The sequence below is a fragment of the Teleopsis dalmanni genome, chromosome 1, assembly GCF_002237135.1.
Source record: "Teleopsis dalmanni isolate 2A chromosome 1, ASM223713v2, whole genome shotgun sequence".
Classification (NCBI taxonomy): domain Eukaryota; kingdom Metazoa; phylum Arthropoda; class Insecta; order Diptera; family Diopsidae; genus Teleopsis; species Teleopsis dalmanni.
This window is the reverse complement of record NC_051846.1, coordinates 23054634-23069671: the sequence shown is the minus strand read 5'-3', so window position 1 is coordinate 23069671 and position 15038 is coordinate 23054634. Positions and strand designations below refer to the sequence as shown.

The window sequence follows — 15038 nt, the reverse complement described above, 5'->3', positions numbered from 1 at the left end:
TTATTAAATAAATAATGTATAATCATTGATAATACATATTGTCTGCCTATATTCTTGTAAACTTTTAATGACAAATTTAGATACATTCGTACTTCTATTTAATTGATTCACATACTATCAAAAATATACTTCATTACTGTAATAACTTTAATTGTGTTTTTACAATTAATTAACAAAATACAAAGAAATTATAATACTTACCGAAAGTCCTCTTCGTTGTTCTTTTAACTTTCTTCAAAAATGGTCGTAATAAATTATTGCAAATTAAGTTTTCATAGTTTTTATTAATAATTCAGCAATAGAGTATTCCTTTGATGGATTTATACAAATTTATTGCAGTGAACACATTCTAATTTTGAAGGCCAATTATTTTAAAAAATAACTGAAAAGAATCGCTTAAATATGATCTGTGATATATATAAAATTGGCCATTTTCCGAAAAATTATGCTATAAAAATTAATAATTATTGCTGCATATTTGGAAAATATTTAAATTATTTTTTATTATTTAAATAAATTTTTGACATAAAGATTGTTAGTTTCTTTGTTAAGTTTTTAATATTTATATTAATACCTTAAGCAAATTTTTTGTATATGTCCCATATTTTAACTGTAGGTACTACGAGTAGTAAAACAAAATTAATACTATTCCCATGCATGTTTCAAAAGAACAATCTATTTATAGTATGTATTTAGAAAGAATAATCGTTTAATTAAAAATGTTTATCGGAATTGGTTAACTTTTATATTACTATATTATAATACTAATACTAATATTAATATTAATTTGTAGTATATTATGTACTTTAAACTGATGTCTAATATATCTGCGTTTTGATTACTTTCATGTCTAATTAAATGTTCCAAGACTTTTATTTCCAATAAAATTAATTTCTTTATTTTTTTCAACATTTTTTTTTATATTTTTTTAACATTTATTGTCAGAAATTTTTTTTCTATCATACTCTATTTTCTTTACATCGGCCTTTGAAATCTTCTACTATTTTAAATGCCATATATTCTGTGCAATGCAAATAAAATAATAGGGGTATTTACTCTGTCCTGTAAAAATATTGCAAGGTGCACGACATGCAAGAATGATATACTGAAATTGCAAGCGTGGGAGAACATCTCTGTTGCTAATATTGCAAGATCAACATGAAACAGCTGTTTTTGCAGCATACCATATCCACATGAGAAATAGCAGATGTCAGAACAGCTGTTTTATTTCCTTTTTTGCTTCGTTGCAAGCATGCATACAAAAGTTTAGGTATAGCACAATTGCAAGCAATAGTAAGAAACTTTATGCGTATATCTTGTCCATTCTTGTCCATTGTAATCTCGCGCAATCTGTTCATTTCGTGTACTTTGCAATGAGTTTTCATGACATAGTGAATATCTTTAATATAATGAGATGGATAAGTCAAATAACATTGCAATACTAATATAAGCATGAGAATTGCCAGTTGTTAAACTACCTATTTTTTATATGATGATTTTGCTTATTTCACAAGATGGTTCCAGATTTCTTACATAGTAATTTTCCAATGTTCTTTAGAAATAAAATGTTATGTACTTATAACAAGCACTAAATAAAGAGTTTTAAAAATATGATATAATATTTCTTAAAAACTTGATATTCCTAAAGTACTTTTCAAAATACTCTGATGTTTGTTGCAGTTTATTAACGTGTCTGAAGCAAATTTAATATTATATATTAATAAACATATGTATTAATATTATATTCTTTTGGTATACAGAAACTATTTTCAATATGTCAAACAAAACTAGAGATATGACTTCATATCTCCAAAGACGTTATTAGGTAGTTTTGTTTTACTACTATCTATAAAATACTTTGGATTGGGTATGGACCTGGGCACAATAAAAAAAGTAGAATTTTCCGGATGGTGTATCTACTACACCGAGTCCGGGATGGGTTGATAACCATGAAAATAGGTATAGAGCCATGAGATAACTGGAGATTTGTACATCAAAATAGGTGAAATCAGATGTAAGTAGCGTTTAAAATTTTAAATAAGCAAGTCAAGCATTATGTTGTATTTAATTTATTGGGCATTAAGAGTGTTACAATATTTTGCATTTTATTGTTAAAAAATCGATAATTCATATAATTTTTTGTTCGCAATAATCACCACTTAAAAAACGCAGAACTCTCACATCCATTAAGTTCTTCTCTTTGTTTTTTTTGTATAAGCATTACTTTGATTCACTTTGATCATCCTTTGAAAAAGAAAGAAAAACAATATTAAATAAAATATGTAAGATTTAAAAAATATTGCGGTTATCACTTTAAAGTGTAGTGCTTCAAGCATTGATCTTGGGTCAAAGTAATGAAAAAAAACTATAGATAGGGGAATACATTCTCAAAATTAACAGAACACAGGTTAACAAAAGAAAGCATTCCTGAAAAAACGAATAAAATCAAAATATAAATTTTGTACCAAATCCTTTAATCTTTCAAAATTTTGTTAATAATTAATTATATTTTTAGCTGTTCATACAGCTGTTCTGAGCATTGCCAGTATTTAAATTACCAAATATTTAACATTATTAGTCCTTTTGAAAATATTTCTTATATATAATTATTCATAAATAATTTATTTTATACCAAGGATTGAACATGTTCTCTGTCAAATTTGAAGCTCAGAGTCAGTGATCCAAAGTTATATTTGTATTTTTCTAATTTCGACTATTATAAATTTGTTGTGAAAGTTCAATAACAAATTCGTTTGTTGTGTCATATTAGAACTAATAACTGTTTTTTAATTGTTTAATCCTAGACCTAGTTCATTCGTCAAAATTGACTTAAAAATAAAATTTAGTAAAATATTATTTAAATTGATGTTTGACGTGTCTTCGAACCCAAACGCTGTTGAAAGTTATAGTTATAAAAATGCAAAACTAATCTTTTAAGAAAAATATTGAATATATCACTTTCTACATGCGGCTTAATATTGAAAAAGGATCCCACTTACCAATTTTCACACAATTTTTTTTTCTGTCATGTAGCAAGAATTCACCATCCCATATTTTTTATAATTTTTAGTTTTTACTATGCCTCATAATAGCTAATAGTGTTTAAAAGAACTGTCCTATGTTGTTAGTCTCTATTCAAGTTAAACAAGTAAAAGCGCTGAAAACAACAACAAATGTAGTGATCGATGATCTTTTGATTACCTGTATATCACGGTTCTTATAAGATAGAGTACATTGCCTTATTACAGAATCAGACGACCCATATAAATTTCTTAAGCTTTGTAGCGCTCCTCTTACCAATGCTATTTAAAACAAATCTTAGAACTTCTACCGTCCATATGAGTCCTTTAAGGTTTGCAATATTCCTATCCCCATGCCTATTTGAAACAAATTAAAAATGTTACTAACTTAAAAATTTCAAAGTACTTACGCATCCTCTATTTTCCCTTGCACCTCTTATCTGTATAGGAAAGATGTAAATTTATAAAATTGTTTTAAAAATATTAGAAAAAATATGCCGTTCTGCAGTGACCGAAACCCATATATAAGCGAACTATACAACTATAGTCATATACTCATACTCTGTTTATTCAAACGAAAATCGAAAATTTTTAATATGGTAACACCACCATTCTAGAATATTGGCAATCTTAGTTTTGTAATCGTAACTCAAATGTTGTAGAATTTAATGTTTCCAAGCGATGAATTCAATGGTACGGTGAATAATCATTTGAAGATTTATTAATAATTGATTAATTTCGGAGCTACAGAATACGACTGATATATCATGCTACTTACCCTTTGCGCATGTTGTTGTTGAGCCAGATTCATAGAAGATCCGCTTGCACCATGTAACGGACACTAAAGTAAAATTTTATACATACAATTATTAGATATAATATTGTAGTTACTGTAGTATTTTGTGTTTGTCAAGAAACTCGTTTTGTCAAATTTAACAAATCATAAAATTTGACAAAACGATTAATAATAAAAATTTGATGCAATTTTGATCAGATAAACGGCTGAAAGTTAATTAAGTCCAAGTAAATTGAATATATACATATATAGTTTTGAATTTGCTTTAAGTTCAATGAAAATATTTTGTAGTATACAATATTTGCAAATACTTGTTACATTTTAAAGTCATATATATATATGATATATTCATATATACATTATGAATATTATAAATCATATCAACTTAATTTTATTTGATAATATGTGTTCTTGCAAGTATGGTTGGCTTATAAATCATATTTAGTAATTATGTGTATATTAGAAAATTTTAAGCATAAAAAGATTATTACTTACCTGTCGTTGAGGGGGTGGAGCCTAAAAATACAAGATTTTATTATTATTGTATAGTATATAGTATATAAAAACTATATTTTAAAAAAATATTGTGAACATAAAATATTTCTATAGTAATTATAAAAAATTTTATCATTTCAAAATATAAATCTAATCTCTGAAATCCAATAAAATTTGAACCTTAACAAATTTATAAATTTTAATTACATTTAATGCAAAAAAACAATATAAAACACAAAACTCAAAAAATGAACATTGTATATATAATATTTTATTATATTATACAATATTTTAAGCAGTGATAGGTAATAACTATTGTTTAAACTGTTCAATCATCATACCAGCTACTCTAATATATTCGAGCAATTTGAAGATATTCGAGTTAATCGAAGATATTCGAGTTAATCGAAGATATCTGAGCTAATCGAAGATATTCGAGCTACTCGAAGATATTCGAGATACTGGAAGATATTTGAGCTACTCGAAGATATTCGAGCTATTTGAAGATATTTGAGCAACTCGATGATATTAGACCTACTCGAAGATATTCGAGCTTCTGGCAGTTATTCGAGCTACCTGAAGATATTCGAGCTACTCGAAGATATTCGAGCTACCTGTAGATATTCTAGCCATACGAAGATAGTCAAGCTACTCGAAGATATTCTAGCTACTCGAAGATATTTGAGCTACTCAATGATATTTGAGCTACTCAAAGATGTTCGGACTATTCGGAGATATTCGAGTAACAAAACAATTCCATATGCAAAACAATTAGTGCTCGAGCACCATATGATATACTCGAAAAATTAAAATGCTTTAAGCTTCAAATAGGTCAAATAACATATAAAGCTTTAATAATAAGGAATTGATTATCTCTAAAAATACTTGCACTTACTCTTGGTCGTGGGCACTGAGGACGTGATTGCACGCGTGCTGGGGGACATGGTGCCGAACGCATTGGAGGATACTGTTGAGCTGGACCCTAGAATCAAAATATTATTCAATTCTACTTCAAAACTATATTTGATAATAATAGTAAATTAATAGTAAATTGTAATTTTAATTAATTAATAAAAAAGTAAGAGAGGTGAAAAGAAGAAGCAGTTTGAAAACTTTTTTGAACTAAATTTAAAAACTTTCCTCAGTTAGTTATTAAGCAATCAAGAAAACAAATTTATGGACTCATACTCATCTACTTATGTCAACTGTAAAAAATAAAACTGCCAACTGTCAAAAATAAAATATATCTGTACAACTATACTACAGGCGGTATTAAGTAACATAATTCTATCTATTCGAACAATTTTTTTAAGGATTTTGTTTGATAACATGTATTTTCGCAATTTACTTTATTGTTTTGTTTTAAGCATAGAGAATTTATGAGGTCTATGCACGGTTGCCACTTGAAAATTTTTTTCTGTACCAAAATTGGTTTAAAAAGGTACCATTTCTATAAAAAAAGGTCCAAAATTTTTTTGGACATTGTTGTTTTCTCGTTCTGTGTTTTTTATAGTGTTATAAATGAAAAAATATAAAATAGTGCAAAGTTGCATTTATAAAAAAAATTAATTGGAAATATCCACAATAAAATTGGGTCGTCAAAAATGTACCAGTTTTTTAAAATGAGTACCAAACGAAAAAAAAAAAAAAAAAGTACCAATTTTGGTACTAAAGTACCATAAGTGGCAACCGTGAGTCTATGTTTCAGGTTCTAATTAAAAAAATTGAAATTACTAAAATACTTACGCATGCTCTTTGTTCCCTAGCTCTTCTTATCTGTATATGAAAGAGTGTGACATAAGAATGATTTTCAAGAGCATTATATCATTCAACCTACCCTATCTGCATGTGCTTGTTGAGGTAGATTCATGTAAGAAGATCCTCTCGCAACGGTTTGTGGACACTAATGCGAAATTTGTTTCATTTAGATATATGATATAATATGTTATACATGTTATGAAATAATATGTTATGATAATTAACAGAGGAATATGTTTTGTTGTATTTAAAGAATGGTTGATTATTTATAATAAATTTATGTGATTGTGATATGAGCATTGTTAAAGTTAATTAAATCCAAAAATATTAATGATTATGATTATTCATTCATGATTATTCATGGTTATTATGTCATTTGAAGAAAAAGTGAGTTTTAAACAAATGTTAAAGGAAATATTAAATGATAATGCTGTATGATGACGATAAGAATGTTGTCAAAGGATGATACTGTATTATAGATGATGATAAGTTATTTCTACTTCTTTCATATATTTGAGCGTAATAACATTATCACGCAAACTCATTTTAGCTACACTAATAGATTTTCATTAATAAAATCGACATTGGCCTTTTCTTTTGTAAACATATCACAAAAGAACAACCGCTTATTTTAGAAATGACACATGAAACAACAACACTGCTGGCTTATTTATTCTAACATTTTTAAAACCGCTTAACTAAACAGTAGCTTAACTTGCATGGTTGCCAAGACTAAAAATTCGCCTATTGTGAACGATTTTTGGAAGTAAGTACAAAATTTTCAGTTACCTACCAACAAATATTTGACAAATAATACTCAATTTCTTTGAATTTATTGAAATTAAAAAATTATACTCAATTCTTGAAAAAGCTTGAATATACATGTATTCATAATCATGTGTAAAATAAAATATTCTTATACATAATTGTAAGATTTATTAATTTTTATATGTGTTTTGCATATATAAGCCTAACAAAATTTCTGGTGTTTTCAGAGTTGCCATGAAAAGCAGTGCTAATTTTATGTCGTTCTTTTGCGATATGTTTACAAAAGAAAACGCCTATATATAATATTTCACTTTGAAATCCAACTTTAAGTACTTAATCGTTTTTTACAATGTCGTATTATATGTACAATGTTCAAAAATTTGATTATAATTGCATCTATATGAATAAAACATAGATCGATTTATCTTTTTAGATAATTGTAGAAATAAGAAGGGGAATATTTGAATCAATAACGCATTAATTCGAACATTAAAGTACGTTAGACTTAAACTTATTAAAATATTTATTACTTACCCGTTGTGGTGGTGGAGCCTGCAAATTAAAATTTTGATTATTATTATTAGTGTTAATTAATTTTTTTGCTAAGTGTGTATATATATGTATAAAATAGTCATAAAATTCGAATGAAAACTTAAAAATATCAATAATTTATCTTACGATACTTCAATTCGAGCAGTGATTTGAACATAACTACAAATGGTGTTGTAAATGGATCTACATAAAGTGCTTATATTCCATGAAGAAATAATGTAGTCCCTTTATTTCACTCTTTCTGCATTTCCCGATTCAGGTTCCAATTTTCTGCATTTTGCAAATCAGATTCCAATATTATTACATTTAAAAAACTATCTATGTAGTATATCTGTCGATTGTGAAATAAGTACTACCTCGTTGAAATAAGCATGCGATTGTTTAAGTTACAATATAAACACTTATTTTTATGTTCTCTTCCAGAAAACTTTTCTCTTCTAGTTAAAGTTCATTTTAGAGATCCGGTACTAAGATAATATGTATATGTGTCTTGGCGAAATGCAAATGTTCTTCTGGATATTATATGGAAAGTATTAAATTATGCTCGAATATCGATATAAATTGGTATAAAGTATTTGCTAAACATTTTAAAAAGCATTGATTATAAGTCTTCTGACCGACTTTGTGGATGGCCCGGCGAAGTTAATTATTTCGGTAGTTCTATCAATTTAGATATGTAGTAACAAATCTATGTTTCGAACACAATAATGAATTGGCACAGAAACTTTTTACGATTTCTTTTTGATCCACTGTCATTAAACCAGAGTTTTATATCAGTAATCTAGAGCATACAAACTTTACAATCTTCCGTCACCAGATTTGGAATTTTATCTATCTTATATAAAATTTCTACCTCAGTTCATCATCCTAACAGTTCAGAATTTTTGATATATTGGTATATTAGTATATATATTGGTATTTGATATATTGGATATTTTGGTATTGGTATATCATATTGGTATAACATCAATAAAAGTCAATAAATGAGCTTTGAATCATTCCATATTGTAAAGCATTGTTTCCATATCACTTATATATTCATATCCTGCGATTTATCAAAACGTTTTGGTGGTATAATGCTATATGTTTTGCATAAATTTAATTGACATTATGGACAATATGTTTTCATATTCTGTTAAGTCTATGGAAGGTTTTGGGGTTCTAACATAACTATCAGCGTGCAAACTCTATACAGACGCGATACTGTTGGTAATGAGTAACAAAGCCTTCAACTCTCAGGACTGTAAGAGTAACTTACACAGCAATCTTTGTTATCGCTGCTACTTTTGAATTTGATATAATTATAATATATAAAGTAATATTCAAGATATAAGCAGAGGAAAAGAATCATATAATATAAAGAACATAATTTATACATACCATGACTTTCTATATAATAATACTTACTCTAGGTGGAGGACATGGTTGACCACGTGACTGAGCGCGTGGTTGGGGACATGGTTGCGCACGTCTCGGAGGACATGGTTGGGCGCCCTACAAAAAGAATATTTAGCAATTGTAGTATCAAATTACATGGCACAAACATTTGTCTCTTAATGTTTCAGAATGGAGTTATCGACTGATTAATATTGACTTGTACTAGCTAAAAACAGTTATATATCTCAGATATATGAGTTTTATATAACAGTAGGAACAACATATCATAATCATAGATAATTAAGACCTGTTATTATGGTCTATGATATTTCATATATTTCAAAAATTCTAAAATACTTACGCCCGCTCTTTGTTCTCTTGCTCTTCTTATCTGTATATAAAAGATTGCAATATATGAATTATTTTCAAAATCATTATATTATTTCACCTACCCTATCTGCATGCCTTTGTTGTTGCAGATTCATGTTAGATCCTCCGGCAGCGGCATGTGGACACTAACAAGGAATTTTGTATATTTAGTTATATGACATAATATAAATTGTATATGTTATTTAAATTTATTTATGTTATTTAAGATCAGATTCACATTACGGCGCAAATACTCAGGGAGGTCCAATTGAACTGCAATAACTTTTAAGCTTATATAATAGTAAATGATTGTGCAAAAATGTGCAAAAACTTACACAGAACTTAGTATTATCTCTAGCAATAAAAAAAAAATAGTTATTTATCTGATAAAATCTGAATTTATAAACCAAGCAATCTATTGAAAGAGATACCTATAAATATTCAAAGGATGAGAATGTCACAGATGCTTATTGAAGCGGGTTTTTCGCGTGTACGATCGCATTTTCGTTGATGAGAAGATACTTATTATTTTAAAATACTGAAATAATGAAACAATGAAATTTAATTAACGTGCGCAAGTTAAGATATTTGAAAGACCTCAAATAGCGAACAACCACCAATGCCGTTAATAATGATGTGGACAGTAATCCGAATATGTTTGCTGCTAAAAAGCATGGGAAGGTGTTTTTAAATCGTAAGTAATCAAATATAGCGAGAGCGAGATTGAGATTGAGAGAGATACCTCAGAGTTCAAAATACTATATAACCACACAGAGTAATTGGTAATTAACAATGATTGAGAGATAACTTTCCACCGGTGACTTCTATGACTAGCATTATCTGCAGTCAACCCGCTTGTTTTTTTTAATATGGACAAGTTATTACGATATGCAGGATCGACTCTTAAAAATAATAGAATATTGAAATGCGCAAGAGAGTCCACTTTTATGAATGCATTAAAATTGCAAAAGTTCAAATTCGTGTAGGGATCGACGTATTGGTATAGATATAGTTTGTCTCAAAAACGGTCATGTCAACAATGCGAAAGAACATGGATATTATTTTTTTAATTATTTTCTCTATTTATAAAATTCTCTTTCGAACAGAAAAGTACAGCATTATGAAAAGTTAAAGTTCTATTGACCTTCCCTCGTATTGAAATTCAAATTTTTTAATACTGTATATGACACTTACCGGTTGTTGAGCAGATGCAGTCTTTAAAATAAAAATTTTTATTATAATAATTATAAACATTAGGTACTAAATATAGTTATTTTTAATTATTTAAAGTGAGACTGGGCTTTATTTGATAATTATAAATACTCGATTCTTTTCTTTTGAAATTGATAAAAGCAACTTATTTTATATACTTTTATACAATTATTTCAAATAATCTTTCTAACCAAATGGTTACAAATGGTCCGAAAATCAATTTTAATAGATATGGATACATAGCTTGTAGTTCGTCCTCTTAGACCTCAATTATTAAAAAATAAGCACAAATAATGTAATTATATACCTATCTTATAGAGAGATGAGATTATAGAGAGATGTATAAAGCATATTAAATTAATCATACAGTTTATTATTCTTAAATTTTGTGGTCTCTACAAAAAACAAAAATATTATAGTGGTCTTTGGTCAAAAAAAAGGTTGGGAACCACTACTCTAAACAATAACTCCTAGATTAGTACGGAATATTATTGATCATTTATTCTCGTTGGTTTGTTTAATGAAACCTTTTTCTATATATTGATAAATGTACAGTTACGCTATATGCTTCTTAAGCTACAATAATTTGAATGTGTTAACATATCTGGTATAAAGTAGCTGTTAATTTTTAGGAAATCTTAAAAATATCTAGAGTGTTATAAACTAAGTTTAAGTGTTATACATTTCTCTTGAGTTTCATCAATCCAAATTGAAAATTGCACTAATCTCGATAAAAAAAGTTACTCCATATTTATCAATCGATTGATCAAATATCTGTATTGAATAATAATAGAAATTAACTGCTTTACGGAGGTAATTCAACTGAAACCCAATTCGCTTATCGGGTATTAATGTCTTTAATAGACGTTGATTAAATTTATAATAAATCTGTTCTACAACAGAGAGTACGTTTTCTTGAATATCGGGTAACGAACAGTTTTGATACTTTTCGTTTGAAAGAGGATATTAAGTCTGACAAAGTTCATAAGAAAGCTGAATTTAATATTTACTGTTTATTTAGGTAACCCATATAGTAAATCACGACAAGCAATTTTGAAATTTAATTCAAATATTATGATTTCTTATAAAAATGCGAAACATACTATTATAATCCTTATCTACTTGAACACTGGAGAGCCCAAACAGGCATGCGACAGTCAAAAAGATTCATTGATACTGAACACATCAAAGTTGATGCTATCATCAACCTTAGCAGAAATGATATCAAAATCTACACTGAACTTCTTACAGGACACTGTAGACTTAATTACCACATAAAGATTATAGGTGCGATATAAAGTGATTCCTGTCGACTCTGTCATGAGAAGAGGGAAACATCAGAACATGTTCTATGCAACTGCCCAGCGGTGGCAAGACGTAGACTCGATTACCTTGGTAGCGGGATCCTGGTCCCAAATCAAATAGGTAAAATTAAGCCCACTGCAATTACAAGATTTATAAATAGTCTAAAATTGTCCTAGTTGGGTCTATAGGCGCGCAATAAATCTTTTAGGTCGGGGTGCATAAATAGCCTATTTAAATAATAATAATATTATAATCCCTTAGCAAACTATTGCTAACATTACGTTTACAATTATAATAACTTTCATTATAATTTTAAATTGCATACTTCTACTATAATTAATAACAAATACAAATGATCTACAATGATGAATATTACATTTTTTATAATATATGTTAACTTCAATTAAAAAAATTCAAATAGAGCCCAGAGTATAGCTTTAGTAAGACTATACTAAGACTATACTATTTTCAAATTCTAAATTGAAAATTTCTATTAAAATTTCAATAAAGAGATATATAATTTTTGGTTCTTATATATAAAAGAACAATCATGATAGCATTTTATATACGAGGGAAGAGTCGATATCTTGTTTTTGCCCAAGGATTAACTGGATTAAAATTTAGTAGAACAGGTAGTATAGAAAATGCTGCCATATCGGACTAGTATTTTTATACCTTAAATAGTGCTGGTCGCGGACATGGTTGATTACGTGGTTGAGGGCGTTGACGTTGTGGAATGCGTGGTGGAGCTCTTGGACGCGGACATGGTTGAGGTGAATCCTAGAAGTGAATAATTTTTACATTTTAGTGTTAAATATATATATTTGACGTGATATATTTTTTGTTAACAGATTGCAAAAAAACAACCAACTATTTTTAAATGAAATATAGGACAATAATATTGCTAGTACAACCCAATTTTTTTGAAACATATTTAGGGGCTTGTTATGATTGCAATCACAGTCACGCAATTGTTGTTGCTTACAATGCAAAATGAAAATTTGACACTGACGGTAGCCTTCATTTTGTATTGAAAATAATAACAATTTGTGACTGTGACTTCAATCATAACATACCACTAATTGCTAAGCACCTCGCAAAGCAGGGTTGCCAAAACTTCAAATTTGTCTATTGTGAATGATATTTGGAAATTTATATAAAATTTGCAATCTGCTATCAAAAATACAATTTGTTTATTAAATTTATATTTGGTAGTGTGATTTGATATTAAATAAATAAGAAAATGTAATTTTTGTGTTTTTACGACTTAAGATTAACAGAAAATTAACAGAATTTAATTTTTATTTTATAAAAAATTGTTCTAATACTAATTTTAAAGAATTATTTATATTGTGCTCTGCAAGAAGGAGTAATTGAATATATAAAATTTATTAGTTATTGAAATCATGTAATTGGCAATTATGATTTCTATATGTTATATGCAATCTATGCAAACAGAAATATTATTATACTAAATACCAGTCATAGTAGTTATAAATTAGCTGTGGGATATAGTTTAATAATTTTTCGCATTAACATAATTTGTCACAAAATCTTATTGTTAGTAAAAGCTTTTCTATTTTTTTTTTAATTATTTAAAATGTACATAAATTTTTTAATTAAACAATGAATTACTTATGAATGAAAAAAAAACATATGTAAAAAACATAAAAATAGAAAATATATTCATAAAAGCGTTCAGTAGCATATAATAATATTCATATATAAGAGTATAATCGTATAAAATACAAATTATCTTATTGTAGTTAATTGGTTTAGTCGAAAACATATCGATCTAATTTTATTATTAATTTTATTAAAAGTTTTGGAAGAAATATATGCACTTACCATTGAACTGTCAACATTTTCGATCTTTAAGAAAAAAATACATATAATTTATTAATTATTTATTTAATTCAATTAGTTATTTAAGAGCTAAATTTTAATAGTAAAGTGTAGCAAAAAATAATTTTAAATAGGTATATAGAAGCTTACCCTAATTCTAGGAGGTAGTGGATTACGTTGAGCAGGAGGACGTTGTTGAGGACATGGTGGAGCACGTTGAGCAGGACGTGGTTGAGCACGCTGCGGGGGACATGGTTGTGCCTTTAAAGTATAGATTTGGTTAAATTATAAGTGTGAAAATGGGATTCAACATGTATTATAATAAGATTTAAGATTTCTTAATATAATTATATTCTAATTATGTTTAAAAATAATGATATTTACTCGTTGTTGAGGACGTTGTTGCGCACGTGGAGGACATGGTCGAGATGGCGGTGCCTTTAGAGTATAACAATGGTTGAATGATAAGTTTTTACAATAATTTCTAGCAGACTTACTCGTTGTTGAGGACGTGGTTGAGCACGTGGAGGAGGACATGGTCGTGGTGGTGGCGCCTTTGGAGTATAAATATGGTTTGATTATTAGTTAGAAAAATTATTTTTATCAAAGAAAAATTTATTCATAACTATATCAATTATTCAAAATAATAAGTTTACTTACTCGACGCTGTGGTGGAGGACGTGGTTGAGGGCATGGACGAGGTGGTGGTGCCTTTAGAATAGAAATATAGTGTTGTTACAAATTTGAAAAATTACTTATAGAAATTATAAAAAAGGTTGAAATATGTCGTCGTAAATTTGTTAACAGCTGTGTCAATTAATGATGTAATATATACAATACAGCTTATTCATAAAAATAATTTTACTTACTCGTTGTTGAGGAGGGCACGGTCGAGCTGCTGGCGCCTTAACGTAAAAGTTTAGTTTAATAATAAATTTATTAATTTATTTCTCAGAAATATATAAAGTTTCTTATATATCGCGTATATGAATAGCTAAAATAATTAATTATAATATATAATACAGCAACTTACTCGTCGTTGAGGTGGTGGAGCACGTGGTTGACCACGTTGTGGTGGGCACGGTCGAGCTGCTGGCGCCTTAAGGGATAAGTTTAGTTAATTTATATATTTTTTACATTATTTCTAATAATTAAAGTATAATCTTTCTGAAAATCTATTTAATCAATAAATAATAAAAATATTAGGAACTTACTCGTCGCTGAGGAGGGGCTCGACGTGGTGGCGCCTTGAAATACAAATTTCGTTAAGTAATAAATTTAATCAAATTAAGTTTTTAATGTGTATATGGTTTTATGAAAAACATAAATTGATAAGTTGCACAACAAAAGAGACTTACTCGTCGTTGAGGACATGGGCCTTCTATCGCTTTATGAGGAGGACTATATAGAGGCTGCAAAATATAAAATAATTTTATATTACGTTGATTTAATGAAGAATGAATATTACATATAATTAATTATATATATATAAAAATATAAAATTGGAATTATTCAACTATAGAATAGAATATAGCATAATT

General features: G+C 27.9%; 1 protein-coding gene across 15 annotated transcripts in view; it reads right to left on the bottom strand.

The window, feature by feature from the left end:
* Positions 1 to 2070: 2070 nt before the first annotated feature.
* The window catches only part of LOC119673248, a 74280-nt gene continuing 61312 nt past the window's right edge, over positions 2071 to 15038 (bottom strand). For 8 of the 15 annotated variants that reach the window (XM_038084491.1, XM_038084493.1, XM_038084504.1 and 5 more), the window contains 24 exons: positions 14856 to 14909; positions 14712 to 14744; positions 14531 to 14596; positions 14367 to 14402; positions 14158 to 14208; positions 13995 to 14051; positions 13882 to 13935; positions 13648 to 13758; positions 13501 to 13524; positions 12328 to 12432; positions 10330 to 10350; positions 9219 to 9281; positions 9128 to 9157; positions 8797 to 8883; positions 7372 to 7389; positions 6149 to 6214; positions 6058 to 6087; positions 5207 to 5293; positions 4312 to 4332; positions 3799 to 3861; positions 3431 to 3460; positions 3202 to 3377; positions 3000 to 3131; positions 2071 to 2244 (listed from right to left, as the gene is read on the bottom strand). In XM_038084491.1, coding sequence (XP_037940419.1) covers positions 3366 to 3377; positions 3431 to 3460; positions 3799 to 3861; positions 4312 to 4332; positions 5207 to 5293; positions 6058 to 6087; positions 6149 to 6214; positions 7372 to 7389; positions 8797 to 8883; positions 9128 to 9157; positions 9219 to 9281; positions 10330 to 10350; positions 12328 to 12432; positions 13501 to 13524; positions 13648 to 13758; positions 13882 to 13935; positions 13995 to 14051; positions 14158 to 14208; positions 14367 to 14402; positions 14531 to 14596; positions 14712 to 14744; positions 14856 to 14909 — 1119 coding nt within the window. In that variant the 3' untranslated portion in view covers positions 2071 to 2244; positions 3000 to 3131; positions 3202 to 3365. The remainder of the gene's footprint in view (positions 2245 to 2999; positions 3132 to 3201; positions 3378 to 3430; positions 3461 to 3798; positions 3862 to 4311; positions 4333 to 5206; positions 5294 to 6057; positions 6088 to 6148; positions 6215 to 7371; positions 7390 to 8796; positions 8884 to 9127; positions 9158 to 9218; positions 9282 to 10329; positions 10351 to 12327; positions 12433 to 13500; positions 13525 to 13647; positions 13759 to 13881; positions 13936 to 13994; positions 14052 to 14157; positions 14209 to 14366; positions 14403 to 14530; positions 14597 to 14711; positions 14745 to 14855; positions 14910 to 15038) is intronic. The other 7 variants (XM_038084495.1, XM_038084492.1, XM_038084498.1 and 4 more) reach the window with 7 other exon arrangements.